The 16,030-nt window shown below is 39.2% G+C and overlaps 1 protein-coding gene across 4 annotated transcripts in view; it reads right to left on the reverse strand.

Moving 5' to 3' along the window:
• Window positions 1-16,030, reverse strand: part of cep295 (centrosomal protein 295) — a 42,569-nt gene that overhangs the window by 7,027 nt on the left and 19,512 nt on the right. For 3 of the 4 annotated variants that reach the window (XR_001857923.2, XM_017699273.2, XM_017699274.2), the window contains exons 11-16: window positions 10,852-10,934; window positions 9,835-10,690; window positions 9,604-9,733; window positions 9,149-9,304; window positions 5,144-5,269; window positions 169-203 (exon numbers count right to left, since the gene is read on the reverse strand). Coding sequence is in view for 3 of the 4 variants with exons in the window: in XM_017699273.2 (XP_017554762.1) it covers window positions 169-203; window positions 5,144-5,269; window positions 9,149-9,304; window positions 9,604-9,733; window positions 9,835-10,690; window positions 10,852-10,934 (1,386 nt within the window). In the remaining variant the exon portion in view is untranslated. The remainder of the gene's footprint in view (window positions 1-168; window positions 204-5,143; window positions 5,270-9,148; window positions 9,305-9,603; window positions 9,734-9,834; window positions 10,691-10,851; window positions 10,935-16,030) is intronic. The other variant, XM_037531008.1, reaches the window with a different exon arrangement.

The raw sequence follows: 16,030 nt of genomic DNA on the forward strand, positions 1-16,030 counted from the left end.
GAATAATTGTTCCACCCATATTCAGGACTAGGAATAACAGTGATGAATGTTTTCATTTTTTGCCATTGCATCACTAAATGCATCACTAATTTTACAGCTGGTATTAAAATAAAAAAATAGGGTTAGAGAGCCATAGGCAGTACCAATAATACTGACAAAGGCACTTACCTTCTCTACATGCTGCTGTTCTATGGGACATTCACCTGCATAGCCAAATAAGAGTGAAGAAACAAGTATGTAATCTTGATCTGCACTTTGTCTTCAAAAACCATTAATAAATGGTTAATAATACATCAATGGGAAAAAAACAGTAAGATCTAAGTGCATCTAATTTAAGCCTGTATGATATTGACATTGTATGATATTGACAGTGGTACATTAAAGTTTGTGAACCCTTTAGAATTTTCAATATTTATGTATAAATGACCTAAAACTTCATCAATTTTCACACACATACTAAAAGTAGATAAAGAGAACCAAATGAGACAAAAATATTAGACTTGACATATTAGACAATTCCAAAAAATTGGGACACTGTGCAAACGATAAATAAAAACAAAATGCCATGATTTTTGCAAATAATTTAAACCCTATATTAAATTGAAAATAGTACAAAGACGACATTTGAAATGTTGAAACTGATACATTGTTTTTTTTTTTTTTTTATATTTGCCCATTTTGAATTTGATGCCCACACCACATTCCAAAAAAGTTCCAAAAAAGGCAACTAAAGGCAGGTGAAGTTGTGTAATGCTAAAAAAGAAAAACACCTGGTGGTTGACTGGCAGCAGGTCAGTAACATGATTAGGTATAAAAAGCATCCGAGAGAAGGTGAGTCTTTCAGAGGTAAAGATGAGGAGGGGTTCACTATTCTGTGAAAGACTGTTCAAGCTAATACTGGGACTCTGTATCCACCGGGCTAAAGACCACTCAGCTTGTTATCAGTGCACAGTTCAAAAAACAATATTCATGATTGTATAGGGGTGCATTAGAGCACATGGCATGGGTGCCTGGCACATCTGTGAAGGAGGCACCAGTAATGCTGAATGAAATATACAGGCTTTGGCAACATATACTGCCATCCAGAAAATATCTTTTTCAGAGAACACAATGCCAAACCACATTCTGCATGTATTATAACAGAATTGCTCCATATTAAAAGAGACAGACCAGTTTAGCGCCTCTGTCACAACTTTTTTGAAATGTGCTGTTGGCATCAAATTCAAAATGGGCATATATTAAAAAAAAAAAAAAAAAACAGTACATTTTCTCAGTTTCAACATTTGATATGTTGTCATTGTAGTACTTTCCTTTAAAAATGTGGTTTACATGATACGCATATCATTGCATTCCATTTTTATTTACGTTCTACAGTGTCAACATTTTTGGAAATGGTGTTGTACATATCTGTGGCTGGCAAAAGTATGTGAAACCTTAGGATTAGCAGATCATTGGCAATCAGGTATGAGTGATCACCCTGTTTTATTTAAAGAACAGGGATCTATCACAGTCTGATCTTCATAACATGTTTGTGGAATTGTATCATGGCATGAACAAAGGAGATTTCTGAGGATCTCAGAAGAAGAGTTGTTGATGCTCATCAGGCTGGAAAAAAACATCTCTAAAGAGTTTGGACGCCACCAATCCAACCACAGTCAGACAGATTGTGTACAAATTGAGGAAATGTAAGACTATGAACAAAGATTACACCAGCAGCAAGGTATGTAATGGTCTGCAAGGTCACTGAAGGCCTCTCTCACAGTGACTAAATGTTAACATTCATGAGGCCACGATCAGAAGAACACTGCACAACAATGCTGTGCATGGCAGGGTTGCAAGGAGAAAGCCACTGCTCTCTAAATAGAACATTGCTGCCTGTCTGCAGTTTGCTAAAGATCACAAGCCAGAAAGCTTTTGGAACAATGTTTTCTTGATGAGATCAAAATAGATCTTTTTGGTTTAAAAGAGAAGTGTTATACAGGGTGGGCCATTTATATGGATACACCCAAATAAAATGGTCTAAGGGGGTCAGATCGGGAGACCTTGGGGGCCATTCAACTGGCCCACGATGACTAATCCACTTTCCAGGAAACTGTTCATCTAGGAATGCTTGGACCTGACACCCATAATGTGGTGGTGCACCATCTTGCTGGAAAAACTCAGGGAACGTGGCAGCTTCCAAAGTGGACTGGTCGTCGTGGGCCAGTTGAATGGTCCCCAAGGTCTCCCGATCTGACCCCCTTAGACTTTTATCTTTGGGGTCATCTGAAGGCAATTGTCTATGCTGTGAAGATACGAGATGTGCAGCACCTGAAACTACGGATACTGGAAGTCTGTGCTAGCATTTCTTCTGTGGTGTTGCTATCAGTGTGTGAGGAGTGGGAGAAGAGGGTTGCATTGACAATCCAACACAATGGGCAGCACTTTGAACACATTTTATAAGTGGTCAGAAACTTGTAAATAACTCATGAAAGAATAAAGTTACGGTAAAACCAATTCTCAATAAGTTTGATGTGTCACATGACCCTCTTCCCATTGAAAAAACTAAAGTTGGATCAAAAATGGCTGACTTCAAAATGGCCACCATGGTCACCACCCATCTTGAAAAGTTTTCCCCCTCCCATATACTAATGTGCCATAAACAGGAAGTTAATATCACCAACCATTCCCATTTTATTTGGATGTATCCATATAAATGGCCCACCCTGTATTTTCGGGGAAAAGGATAACAGTGCATTCCAGCACAAAAACCTTATCCCATCTGTGAAACATGGTGGTGATAGTATCATGGTTTGGGCCTGTTTTGCTGCATTTTGGCCTGGACAGTTTGCCATCATTGATGGAACAATGAACTCAACAGCAAATTCAAAAGGAAAATGTCAGGACATCTGTCTCTGAGCTAAAACTCAAGAGAACATTAGTCATGCAGCAAGACAACATCCCAAATCACACAAGTCATTCTACCAAAGAGTGGTTAAAGAAGAAGAAAGTAAATGTTCTGGAATGGCCAAGTCAATGTCCTGTCCTTAATCCTATAGAAATGTTGTGGATGGACCTGAAGCGAGCAGTTCATGGCAGGAAACCCACAAACATAACAGAGTTAAAGCTGGAATAATATGAAATTCCACCAAGCCAATGTGCAGAACTAATTAACAGTTAACAGAAACATTTAGTCGCTGTTACTGCTGCAAAAGGGGCTCACACCAGATACTAAAGGCAAAGGTTCACATACTTTTCCCAGTCACAGGTATCATGTTCCTCAATAAATAAATAAATCTAATATTTTTTTGTCTCAATTGTTTAATTTGGTTCTCTTTATCTACTATTAGGACTTGTGTGAAAATCTAATGTTTTTATGCCTAAATATAAAAAAAATAATTAAGGGTTCACAAACTTTCAAGCACCACTGTAAAACGTTCAAGAAAGCTGTCAAATATCACAATGCTGATATGAGAGGAGTTTTATTATTAAATCAATACATTTAAAAATAATATAATTTTTATTAACATTTCTTGTATTAAAATTTACTTTTCTATGAACGCTACAAAAACAAAAACTTTATTTAATAAGATTTATTTTTATGCAGGCATACAAGAATGAATAAGAATGTTTTATATTCATTTATAAACTTCATTAGATTTTTACACAAGTCCTAATAGTAGATAAAGAGAACCAAATCCAGATAAGGTCATGGTAGCAGTTGGGAGAGCAGAGAATCCCAGATGACCCTGTTCCCTGCAACTTCCTCCAGCCCATTCCCAGGGACCCCAAGCGGCTACCAGGCCAACTTGGAGATGTATTCCCTCCAGCGGGTCCTAGGACGACTCCGGGGCCTTATCCCGGTAGGCCGTGCCTGGTACACCTCCACTGGGAGGCGTCCATGGGGCATCCAAATCAGATACCCGAACCACCTCAGCTGGCTCCTCTCAATGCGGAGGAGTAATGGCTCTACTTCCAAGCTCCTCCCGGATGGCTGAGCTTCTCACCCTACCAAACAGTGTGTAGCCCACCACCCTGCGAAGAAAGCTCATTTCCGCCGCTTGTATTCGCGATCTCATTCTTTCGGTTATTACCCACAGCTCCTGACCATAGGTGAGGCTTGGGATGTAGACCGACCAGTAAACAGAGAGCTTTGCCTTATGGCTCAGGTCCCTCTTCACCACTACAGTCCGGTACAGTGACCACATTACTGCTGCCGCCTGTCCCAGCCTGCAGCCGATCTCACGATCCCACTTCCCATCACTCGTGAAGAAGACCTCAAAATACTTAAACTCCTCCACCTGGGGCAAGTCCTTTCACCTTACCTGGAGTGGGCATGCCATCCTTTTCCAGGCTAAGACCATGGACTCAGATTTGGAGGTGCTGATCTGCATACAAACCGCTTCACACTCAGCTGCAAGCCGCTTCAGTGAGCACTGGAGGCAACCATGTGATTCAGCCAAAAGAACAACATCGTCTGCAAACAGAGACGCCACCCTCCAGCCTCCACACATAATCCCCTCCTGACCTTGGCTACGCCTTGACACCCTGTCCATGAATATCACGAACAGGAGTGGAGACAGGGCACAACCCTGCCAGAGCCCAATGCTAATACTGAAAGGGTCCGACTTAATGCTGAGTATATGAACACAGCTCTCACTCTGGGAGTACAGAGATTGAATGGCCCAGAGTAGTAGCCCCGACACCCCATACTCCCGTAGGACCTCCCACAAGATATCTCTGGGAACCTGGTCATAAGCCTTCTCCAAATCCACAAAACACCTGTAGACTGGGTTGGCAAACGACAGCCCCGCAATATCCAGAGCCTTAAGCATCTCCGGACGAATCTCATCCACCCCTGGTGCCTTGACAGTGAAGAGCTTGCCCACTACCTCAGTGACCTCCACCAGGGAAATGGAGCTCGACGCGCCAGAGGCCTCCAACCCTCACTCCTGTTTCCCAGATTAAGGAGTTCTTTAAAGTGCTCCTTCCACCGACCAACAATATCCTCGTTTGAAGTCAGAGATTCTCCACCCTTGCCAAATACATCTTGGGCACAGCCACCCCGACCACTCCTGAGTTGCTGGACAGTTGTCAAAAACCTCCTTGAAGCTGAACAGCTGACACTACAGCTCAGATTGATTGTTTATCTGTGAAGCTTTACCTGTGTGGGAATCTGCTGATTCCAGCTGCAGTGTCTCTCTCCATGATGGTCTGCTGGCTCTGCATGTGTTGTTCTGCAACATCAGGACCTCTGAGCTAGAGCCTGGCCCTAGGCTATCCTCTGACACTACAATGAGTAGAGAGAAAAGGACATTGCTGGACTCAAAGGGTTCTGAGCACTCTGCCAATGACTGCTCCACAACCACAGTTTTTGTTTCCAACAAGCAGATTCTTATTTGTTCTGATTCTAATTGCATTTAACTGCTCAGAATCTGCAAAAACCTCAACTCTGTCTTAGTGTTTACTTTTAAAAAAGGTTTTAGTCACAGACCTCAGAAAGTACATTATTTTGTTTTTTAAAAATCATCCACTCTAAATTAACTTAACCTATGTAGGAATAACACATTATTACAACAAACCACAAAAAATAGAAATTATTATTAAATTATCTACAACCCCATTTCCAAAAAGTTGGGATGCTGTGCAAATTTCAAAGATTTAAAAACTATACTTATTTGAAAATATTACTACAAATCAAATATTGAAAAAATATATGTCCATTTTGAATTTGATACCAACAACATGTTCGGACAGGGGCATGTTTACCACTGTGTTTCATCACCTCTCCTTTTAACAACACTCTGTAAGCATTTGGGAACCGAGTAGACCAACTGCTATAGCTTTGGTAGAGAAATGTTTTCCATTCTTGTTTGATATAGGATTTCAGCTGCTCAACAGTTCAGGGTCTTTTTTGCCGTATTTTTTGTGTTATAATGTGCCAAATGTTTTCAGTGGGTGACCAGTCTCTTTTAATATGGAGCCATGCTGTTGAAATACATGCAGAATGTGGTTTGACATGGTCTTGCTGAAACAAGCAAAGTCTTTTCTGAAAAAGAAGTTGTCTGGAAGGCAGCATATGTTGCCAAAACATGTACAAAACATGTACAAACTTTATTGTTTTTTGCAAATATTCACTCATTTTGAATTTGATGCCTGCAACACGTTCCAAAGAAGTTGGCACAGGGGCATGTTTACCACTGTGTTATCCGTTTGAACATTAAATATCTTGTCTTTGTAGTGTATTCAATTGAATATAGATTGAAAAAAATTTGCAAATCATTGTATTCTGTTTTTATTTATGTTTTACACAACGTCCCAATTGTTTTCATAGACAGTGTTTTTAAGAAATTCAAGATCATGCAGTGATTTTCATTATGGAATCATGTCTGTTTTAATGCAGTACCGCCTGAGGGCCCAAAGATCAAAGAAGGCCAGCAAATACTGGTTTTTGGCCTTGCTCTTTGCATACAGAGATTTCTCCAGAGTCTCTGAATCTTTTAATGATATTATGTACCATAGATGAAAAGCAAAAGATCTTTGCAATTTTATGTTGAGAAACATTATTCTTGAATTGTTGCACAATCTGCCTATGCAGTCTTTCACAGAGTGGTGAACCCCTGCTCAGCTTTATTCCTGAAAAACTCTGAAAAAAAATGGGATGCTCATCTTATACCCAATCATGTTAATGCCCTGTTGCCAATTAACCACAAAGTGTTTTTTTAAGCATTATACAACTTTAGCAGCTTTTTGTTGTCCCCATCCCAACTTTTTTGGAACATGTTGCTGACATCAAATTCAAAATGGGCATATATTTTTCAAAAAACAATAAATATCTGAGTTTCAACATTTGATTTGTTGTCTTTGCAACATTTTCAATGAAATATAGGATTCAAATTATTTGTACATCAATTCATTTTGGTTTATTTACATTTTTCATAGCATCTGTACTTTTTTGGAATCGGAGTTGTACTATTATATGATGATTTGTAAATAAATCTTATTTTTTTCACTATGTTGTGCAAACATTAAATTTGGAATTAGTGTATATTTTCAAAGTACTTTGTACTGTTTCCAATTTAATACAAGTCAAAAAGAATTTACTAGTAACTGCTTTAAATTTCTATTAGCATTTCAAATACTGTCCCATTTTTTTGGAATTGGGTTCGTACATGAATATCAGACAGCTGTTGTGCTTATATGCCAGATGGAAATGGAGCAAAAATATATATTTTTAGCCATTACAAAGATTTGTGTTTCATATGTTCTAAATTGTTGTTAATATTTGAAAAATGTAAACCAAACCGTAACAAGTTATACATTTGCATTTTTTAGTTTGCTTTCTGGCACTGTAAGGCCAGTGGGAGGGGCATAGGGAGACAGACTCTACAACACAAACACAAATAAATATCAAAATTCATAACTAAAAAAAACACAATGACTGCACTTGGCTTTTAAGAAAAAACATTTACAAGACTATAAAAATGGGTCGTCTGACCTCCCGTCTGCACTGTTTTTACCAAATATATGGTAAAAATCTATAAAATCAATCCTTTATTTAAACTCTGAGTACATTTACAATGTAGCTGAGCCAGTACAGAATTTAGATTGAAAAAACTAAATTTTAATGACTGATACATATTAAATACCAAAAATAATCATCATAACACTAATAGTACAAAAAAAATCTGTTAAATCAGAATAAAATACTACAATTGTAACATTAAAATAACTTAATAAATAACAGACCAAATAGGGAAAAATAAGTAAAATACAAATTATTAAATGATGAAAATTAACATCACTCAATAAGCATTTGGGAACTGAGGACACTAATTGTTGAAGCTTTGTAGGTGGAAGGTTCTCACAGATAACAACAACAACAACAACAACGACAACAATGCTCTGCACAGCTTTAGCAATTCCTCCAGTTTTGCTAAGCTGTCCCAGATGGTTGCTATAGTCTTTTAAGTAGTTCTTAAGTGGGTGTTAAGGTAGTTGCTATAGTGTTTCAGGTGGTTGCTAAGATGCTGATATTTGATTGCTGTGGTGTTGGAGGTGGCTGCTGGGGTGCTGATAGCTGGTTATAATTGTATCTCTAGTAATTGATAGGGGATTGCTGTGGTCTTCTAGGTGGTTGCTTGGATGTTGCTCTTGGTATCTCTTGTTAATATCACAGGACCATGTTTATTCTTTCCCTTTGATCTTTTCTTGTAGTTAGTTAGCTAGTGAGATATGACAATTTAATGTTAAAAAACGTAAATAAGTTAAAAATAAATAAATAAATCAATCAATCAATCAGTTGTAACCTGATGTTCCTAAGCAGTCTCCATCCTGAGTAACACCAATATATGTGCACAGAGAGACTAGGTTATTAGACAACATTCCAAACATGGCAGGCCAGCTATAAACACACTCCATCTATTGAGTGGACCTCACGGATGCATCCAGGAAGAACAAGAACTTAGAACCCTAAAAGTTTGGGGAATTTTTGTTTTTGGGGTCAATTACAATTGCAATTATAAAGTATTCAAATGTGACAGTCACGCATGCCATATGTTGTTATTTTCAGTAGACCCTGGGCTGTTTTGCATTTTGCAAATGCTAGAGATTTATAATTTATATTTATTTAACATCTTTATAAATTTGGGCCATTTTTGATGAGAAGTAGTAATCTTTTCAGAAATAGTCCGAAGTGTCTGTGAGCTGAAAGTGCAAGTATTTTGGTGGTGATTCATTCTATTAGTTATTATTAGTAAAAAATAAACAATTAGCATAAGGTGGACATGTTTTTGTATTGATTTTCTATCCTCTTGGATTCATGCTGACTCCTAAAACTCTGATACACAGCAAGACAGGCTTTATTTAATTATAAATTGAGTTTAATTATAAATTTAGCATATTTAATATCAGATATTTGTTATATCTCAAAAACAATGTAAACGGAAAGACAGAGATAAATATTATTCATTTTATTATCATTTTTGCAATATTTATTGTTATTTATCGGTCAAAATGTGTTCTAGGGCCTGTTTGTGTGATTTGAGGGAAAGAGGGAAGTGCACAATTGTATTGAATAGGACACTGCAGGTTCATGTGTAAATATAAAAAGTAGCTAATTTATTAACAAAAACTTTTTGACCAACTGTATGAACGTCTGTATGCATACCTGTATTCTGAGTAGCATTGGCTGGTGTGTCCACTTCTTGGATGGTACTGAGTTCATGTGGCTGCAAGTCCTGCAGATGGATTTGGACCATGCGAGGTGGGCGAGATATCGGTGGTCTAATTTGTGCACCACTCCCTGACTCACATACACACAGTTCTGAAGATATAATTATTATCAGCATGTGAAAGGAGTGTGTAAGTTTTAGTAAGTGACTATATGGCCACACAGTTTCAGTTTACTGGTCATACATCAACAAGTAAACTAAAAAATGTAGCCGTTTGGCATCATATCTATGGTTTTTGATAGTACTGTGCCAAACCTTGATACAGATACTAAATCTGCTTATTAACGAACAGACTCCAGTGGAGACTGGATTAAGAATTACTTTTGTATACTGTAAAACGTAGATAACCACATACATCATTTTTCACACAAAAAAAGCAAAAGAATCTTACCATTGGGCTCAAGCAGGGGAATTAGAGGTGTAAAGTATGGACACAGTGTGTTACTTTCCTCAGTTGCTTTCAACAGGGTTTCCATAAGAGTAAGACGACTGGCCGGCACGTCTGACAAGTCGAATGATTCCTAACCCACATGCCAAAAGAAGAATCACTGTTTCAGAAATCTGGCATAGCAACTTACAACTAACATGGTATGGTAAATTGCTTTTCCACAGTCCTGGTTACCTCTGTGTGCTCTTCTCTGAGTAAAGCCTCCAGAGTACTTCTTTGCTTCCTCATCTGCTCTCTAACTGACTGATTTTTCTCCATCTCTTGGACCATGCATAGGTGATTCTGCATAACCTCTTCTTGCCCAGGCCTTGTAGACGTCTGCCCAGAGCTTGGGACCACTGCAGGAGGCCTTCCCACTAGAGGCACTTTGACTTCAGGGAATTGTGGAGGGACTAGTGCAGGAGGTTTGTGGTGGGTGCAGCTCAACAAGCGCTCCAGAACAACAGAAGGTAGAGCATTCTCTCCCATGTCAAAAGGACCATCTCTACACCTCCTCTCTGACAAGGAGCTGGCTTCTGGCAGTGGAACCAGTGCCATGCTGCAGTCCTGCATTGTATGAGATGTAGAGAGTGCAGACACAGCGGGCTGAATAAAGCTGAGACTCAGAGACTGCTCTGGAATAAAGGAGTGTGTATTTAAAACTTCTCTGGGCGTACAGGCATATGTGGTTATGGCAGGGCTAGGAACACTGGACATTGTGGCAAGGGCACTGCCGGTAGTTTGTCCAGAGGGCTGGCTGAACAATACTGGGTCAGCATGGGTCTGAGACTCAGTGGGTGTAAGGTCATGGTGACTTTGTGTAATGTCCACTGTTGGAGTATAAAGAGGGATGGGGAAGTCAGCATTAGCAACCAGTGTCCGTGTGAATGCAGATGAGTGTTCTCCATCAGCAAAAGAGGGCACACAGCAAGTTTCCTCAGTTAGAGGAGGTTCCTGTGTTTGTGTTGCTTTCATGGAACAACATAATTGCAATTTCTTTTGGTATTCCTCCAGTTGCCTTCGGGCATCTTCAACACATTTCTTTTTAAGTCTGGTAACACACACACACACACACACACACACACACACATACATACACACACACACACAAATGCATCATTCAATTTGGACATGATAAAAATTCTGATTCAAAATGAATACTAAAACTGCAATACCTATGGAGAGAGCTGCTCATGGCATATACTCACGAACCTGTTCTGTACAAGGAGTCTCTGCTGATAGTTCCAGAGTCTCTGGGATTGTGAACTATCTGACACAGGAGCAAACACTTTTTCCTGAGGATAAAAATAAACAAAACAAAACATTAAAAAACAAAATGTAAAGCCTCTCTCCTTCATACAGTCACACAAAATACACATTAAGCCACTCAAACAAAAAAGACCCAGCAATACATAAACCACTAAGTCTACATCACATAGCCTTAAATTACTGCATTATAAAATTTAAATTTTACATGTAAATAACACATACCACGACATACACCCTTTTTCACAGATATGCATATGAATTATTGACTAGAATTTAAAAAGGATATGTAACTCCTGCAGTCCAACCAGATACAGGTCTGTGTACCATCATCATTCTGCAATTTTAGGTGTGCAGTTTTAAGGATTACAAAAAACTCAATTAAATGTCACGCAAAATGCATTATAACTAGGTAGATTTTGGCTGCTAGGCCCTTTGAGGGTGCGTTTATTCTTGTAGCACTGTGCCCACTTGCTCTAATGAAACACACTAACGAAGCAATCCCACCAGGGTTCATTTTAATCAATCCAAAGATGCCAAGTCTACTGCAATTCTAGTTTAATGTTAAGCAGTGCAGATTCTAGGGGTGGGAAAAACAACTGATTACATGGACTGCAATTCTCTGTCTCTACAGTTTAAGTGTCCCGGTGGTTAGCTGAATGATGAAAATGCCACTGGAACAATGGAAACCACCTTTTGTGGGGTTTTTTTTGTGTGGAAACAGATGGAAATGACTTTGGAAATCTGAAAACATTTGTAGTCTTAAGTTTCTCCAGCAGGGAGCACTATTAGCATGCAAGTCACTGCAGATCTGCAGCTGAAGAAGTTCATAAGCTCACAGGTAAAATAGTTCTCAAATAGTTCTCCCATTATGAATTTGATGGCAGCAACTTGTTCCAGGGGCACAGTGTTTCATTACCTCCTCTTTTAACAACACTCTGTAAGCATTTGGGAAGCATTTGAAATATCTTCCCATTCTTATTTGATATAGGATTTCAGCTGCTCAACAGTTTAGTTCCTGCTTTGTAGTATTTTTAATTTCATAATGCAGCAAATGTTATCAGTGGGTGACAGGTTTTGACTGCAGGCAGGTTTGATATTGCAGTGCTGAAATAATCAAGGCCTTCCCTGGGAAAGATGTCATCTCGATGGTGGTATGTGTTGCCAAAACATGTATATATTGTTCAGCATTAATGATGCCTTCACAGATGTGCACGTCACCCATGCCCTGTATACTAATGCACCTCTATACCATCAAGAACATTGGCTTTTGAATTTTGCACTGATAACAAGCTGAGTGTCCATGATTTCCAAAAAGAATAAAAATGTTTGATTTGTTGGACCACGGGACACTTTTCCACTTCCCCTCTGTCAATTTTAAAAGACCCTGGGCCCAGAGAAGGTGGCAGCATTTCTGGATCCTGTTTATATATGGTTTCTTCTATGCATTTTAGAGTTTTAACTTGCATCCACAAATGCCGTGATGAACTGTTTTCACAGACAGTGGTTTTCAGAAGTGTTTCTCAGCTCATGGTATCTAAGGGCCCAAAGACTTGTCCCGTGCATACAGAAATTTCTCCAGATTCTCTGAATGTGTTAAAATATGTTATTATGCACAGTAGATGATGAAAAGCAAAAGTTCTCTTAAACAGAATGTTTTTGGCAATAACGCATGTTATGTTCTCTGGGCCAAAGAAGAAAAGGATTAAAAGCAGATTATTAAGAGTGTGAAGTTAAAAAGCCAAGATCTATCATGATATGGGGGATATTACTGGGTAATTTGCACATCTGTGAAAGCACCATTAACACTGAACATATTTTTGGAGTGATAAATGCTTCTATATGCTTCTAACAATAAAGGGGTCTTTTTCGGACATCAATGCTTATTTCAAAATGACATCAAGCCATATGCATAGCTGCATAGTCAGAGTGTGCGGGTGCCGACGGGAGCCTGCCCCAGTCCAGAGCAGTTTTCCACTGAAAATGTGTGGTGCATTATTAAGCTCAAAATACAACAGTGAAGGCCCTGTACAGTTGTACAGGTAAAGACCTGTATTACTGAATAATGGCAAAAATTCTACTTTTAAAATTCTACCTAGAAAGGTGTTTTTGAAAGGTGATATACACACAGTGGTAAACAGGCTTTTTTTGTGGTAAACTTTTTTGAACATGTTGCAGACATTAAATGAAATGAGCATATATCTTCAAAACACAAGTTTATAATCCAAAATCAATTAATGTGTTTTTGTACAGTTTACAATTTAATACAGGTCAAACAGAATTTACTAAATCACTGTTTTGTGTTTTATTGGCATGAATGGATGGATGGATGGATCGTGTACACAGCCTGTGTGTTACACTCCAGAACAGTTTGTTATCAAGCAGAACACCCAAGTATTTGTAGGTGTTTACCAGCTCAACATTCTGGCCCATGATGGGGTAATGGGACTGATCATGGTACTCTTCCTCCTGAAGTCACCATGTCCTTGGTCTTGGTCATAGCGAGGAGCAGATGGTTCCTCGCAGACCACTTAAAGCTGTTCACAATGTCTCTGTATTCTCTTTTGCTGCCTATCCCTGATGCACCTGACCACCACAGAGTAGTCCAAACATTTCTGCAGGTGGCAGAGGTTTGACCTGTACTGGAAGTCAGTGGTGTGCAGAGTGAAGGGGGAGAGCACAGTTCCCTACTGACCAGATGATCAGACTGGCAGGTTCCCAGCTACACATACTGTGGTCATCCAGACAGGTAATCCAGGACCCAGGTTATCATGCACTTATCCACCTTCTCCCCCAGCACTATGATGCTGCTTTCTGCAAATGGGAATGCAACTTCTGCAGTAAATAAATAACATGTCTAAAAAAACAATCTGATGTTGTTAAGCAAACTGCAGGGGGTCCAAAACAGCGCTGAGCTCAGGTCTGAGATGTGACAACACTAGTCTATCCAGGACCTTCATGATGTGGAATATAAGAGCCACTCGTGTATAATCATTGAAAGAGGAGACAGAAGACTTCTTTGAGACAGGAACCAAACAGAATGCTTTCCACAGTAAAACACACCATTGTTTAAGGTTGCAGAGATGCTGAAGAATCGCACATAACTTTGCTTTCGCTTGTGGATGTTCTAAAGTAGTAAACATTAATATGTAATGATTTAGACCCAAAGCATTAATTGAGAATTAAAAATTCGCTGTCTATACTCTTCAATCTACAACGAAATACATAGGGGCAAAGTGTGTGAAATTCCATAACTTTCCATAACTTCAACCTTTATTTATGACAGTCTAAATTCGGCTGATGCACAAGTTTGCAGTCACAAATTTGGCACAAATATCATGTGCATAAGGTAAAAGGCCTGAAACCATAGTAAACATACTACAAATACAGCTTTGTTCAAAGGCATGGTTCAGCAAAAATCCATTACCATTTAACTTGAATGTACTCAAACAGCAAAGACGTGTTTGGCATCCAAATTTTGCTTCTATAGTTTGGCACTTGAGCGACAAGGCTAATGCTGCAAATAAACACTAGAATTTCAACTTGGGTGTAGGACACGGTATGATTTGGGATGTGTTTATACTTGTAGTTAGGTTCTCTGGATCTAGATCAAAACAAAAAAATATATACAAACATAGAATCTTCTTGACCTCTCAACAGCTTTTGACATGGTCAACCTTGAAATCACAGTCACTGTGTGGTTAAAGTCCTATCTGGAGGATTTCTCTTATGCGGTAACATGGAGAGGGTCAACATCCTCTCCATGCAGGCTTTCCACTGGTGTCCCACAAGGCTTGGTGCTGGGTCCTCTTTTCTTTTCTTTTTACACTAGTTTTTGGTGATGTAATATCCTCTCTTGGCTTCTCTTATGACTGTTATGCTGATCACACTCAACTATTGCTTTCTTTCTCACCCTCTGACACAAGTTTCCAGTCGCATCTCGGCATATCTGTCTGACATGTTTTCTTGGATGGCAGCTCAAGACACATCTCTTTATATAGCACTTTAATGAGCACTGAGTTAAGTATTCATTGTAATGTATTGTATTGTACTGCTCTGCTCTGTGCTTAACTCTGTTCCTTTTTCTGTATGTATCAACAGTGGCTTTTTGTTTCTAGCAGTATCTGAGCTCAGGACTAGCATTCTCTCTAACCTATTGGTAACTAGCAAAGATACTTTCACTAGATAGACAAAGCACATTTTGTAAGTCACTCTGGATAAGAGTATCTGCTAAATGCTGTAAATGTAAATGATATAAATATCACATTTCAGTTCTGAATTGCACAGTTACACTAACTGAAAGGGTTAACTCTGCTCTAACTCTGCTCTAAGCAGACTTTGCAGCAAGCATAGCTACTGTCCTTGGCAGTTTGCACAAACAACTTGCTCCTCTTATCGGGACAACATTCTGTCCAGAACCATTTGTTCTCTTTCGTAGGTAAGATTATCGTACACAGAGCAGAAGCCCCCCTCCTTTGGGCAGTTCCGGTGGTCCGTGAGTGTCAGCTTAGCATTTCATGACTGTTAGACAACTTATTTGGGTCCACCCTGTTTGCTTGTACGCAACAGGGCAGGACGTGTTTGTATAAAAGAAGGAGTGCCCTTCTTTCTTTGTGCAGAGGACTTAATAAACTCTTTGATTGATTACGAGAGTGGTTCTGTCTTTCTGCACCAAGCGCTCTTGCTGCAACTGAGACTTTCCACAGGACAGGTGATCCACTCTCTGGTTCCTCTTCATGAACGGACCAAAAACGGCCGGTCCTTTCACTAACATAATTAACACTGAACCAATGTTGACAAAAATCATGTAACTAAAAAAATCACAACTCTGAGAGAAGTTTCAGACACAGTAAGACACGCTATATTTCCAAAATGATTCACTCACCCATCCAAATCATTGAATTCAGGTGTTCCAATCTCTTTCATGGCCACAGGTGTATAAAATCAAGCAGCTGGGCATGCAGACTGCTTCTACAAACATTTGTCAAAGAATGGGACGCTCTCAGGAGCTCAGTGAATTCCAGCGTGGTATCGTGAGAGGGTGCCACCTGTGCAACAAGTCCAGTGATGAAATTTCCTCACTACTAAATATTCCACAGTCAACTGTGAGTAGTATTATAACAAA

The sequence above is a fragment of the Pygocentrus nattereri genome, chromosome 19, assembly GCF_015220715.1.
Source record: "Pygocentrus nattereri isolate fPygNat1 chromosome 19, fPygNat1.pri, whole genome shotgun sequence".
Lineage (NCBI taxonomy): Eukaryota > Metazoa > Chordata > Actinopteri > Characiformes > Serrasalmidae > Pygocentrus > Pygocentrus nattereri.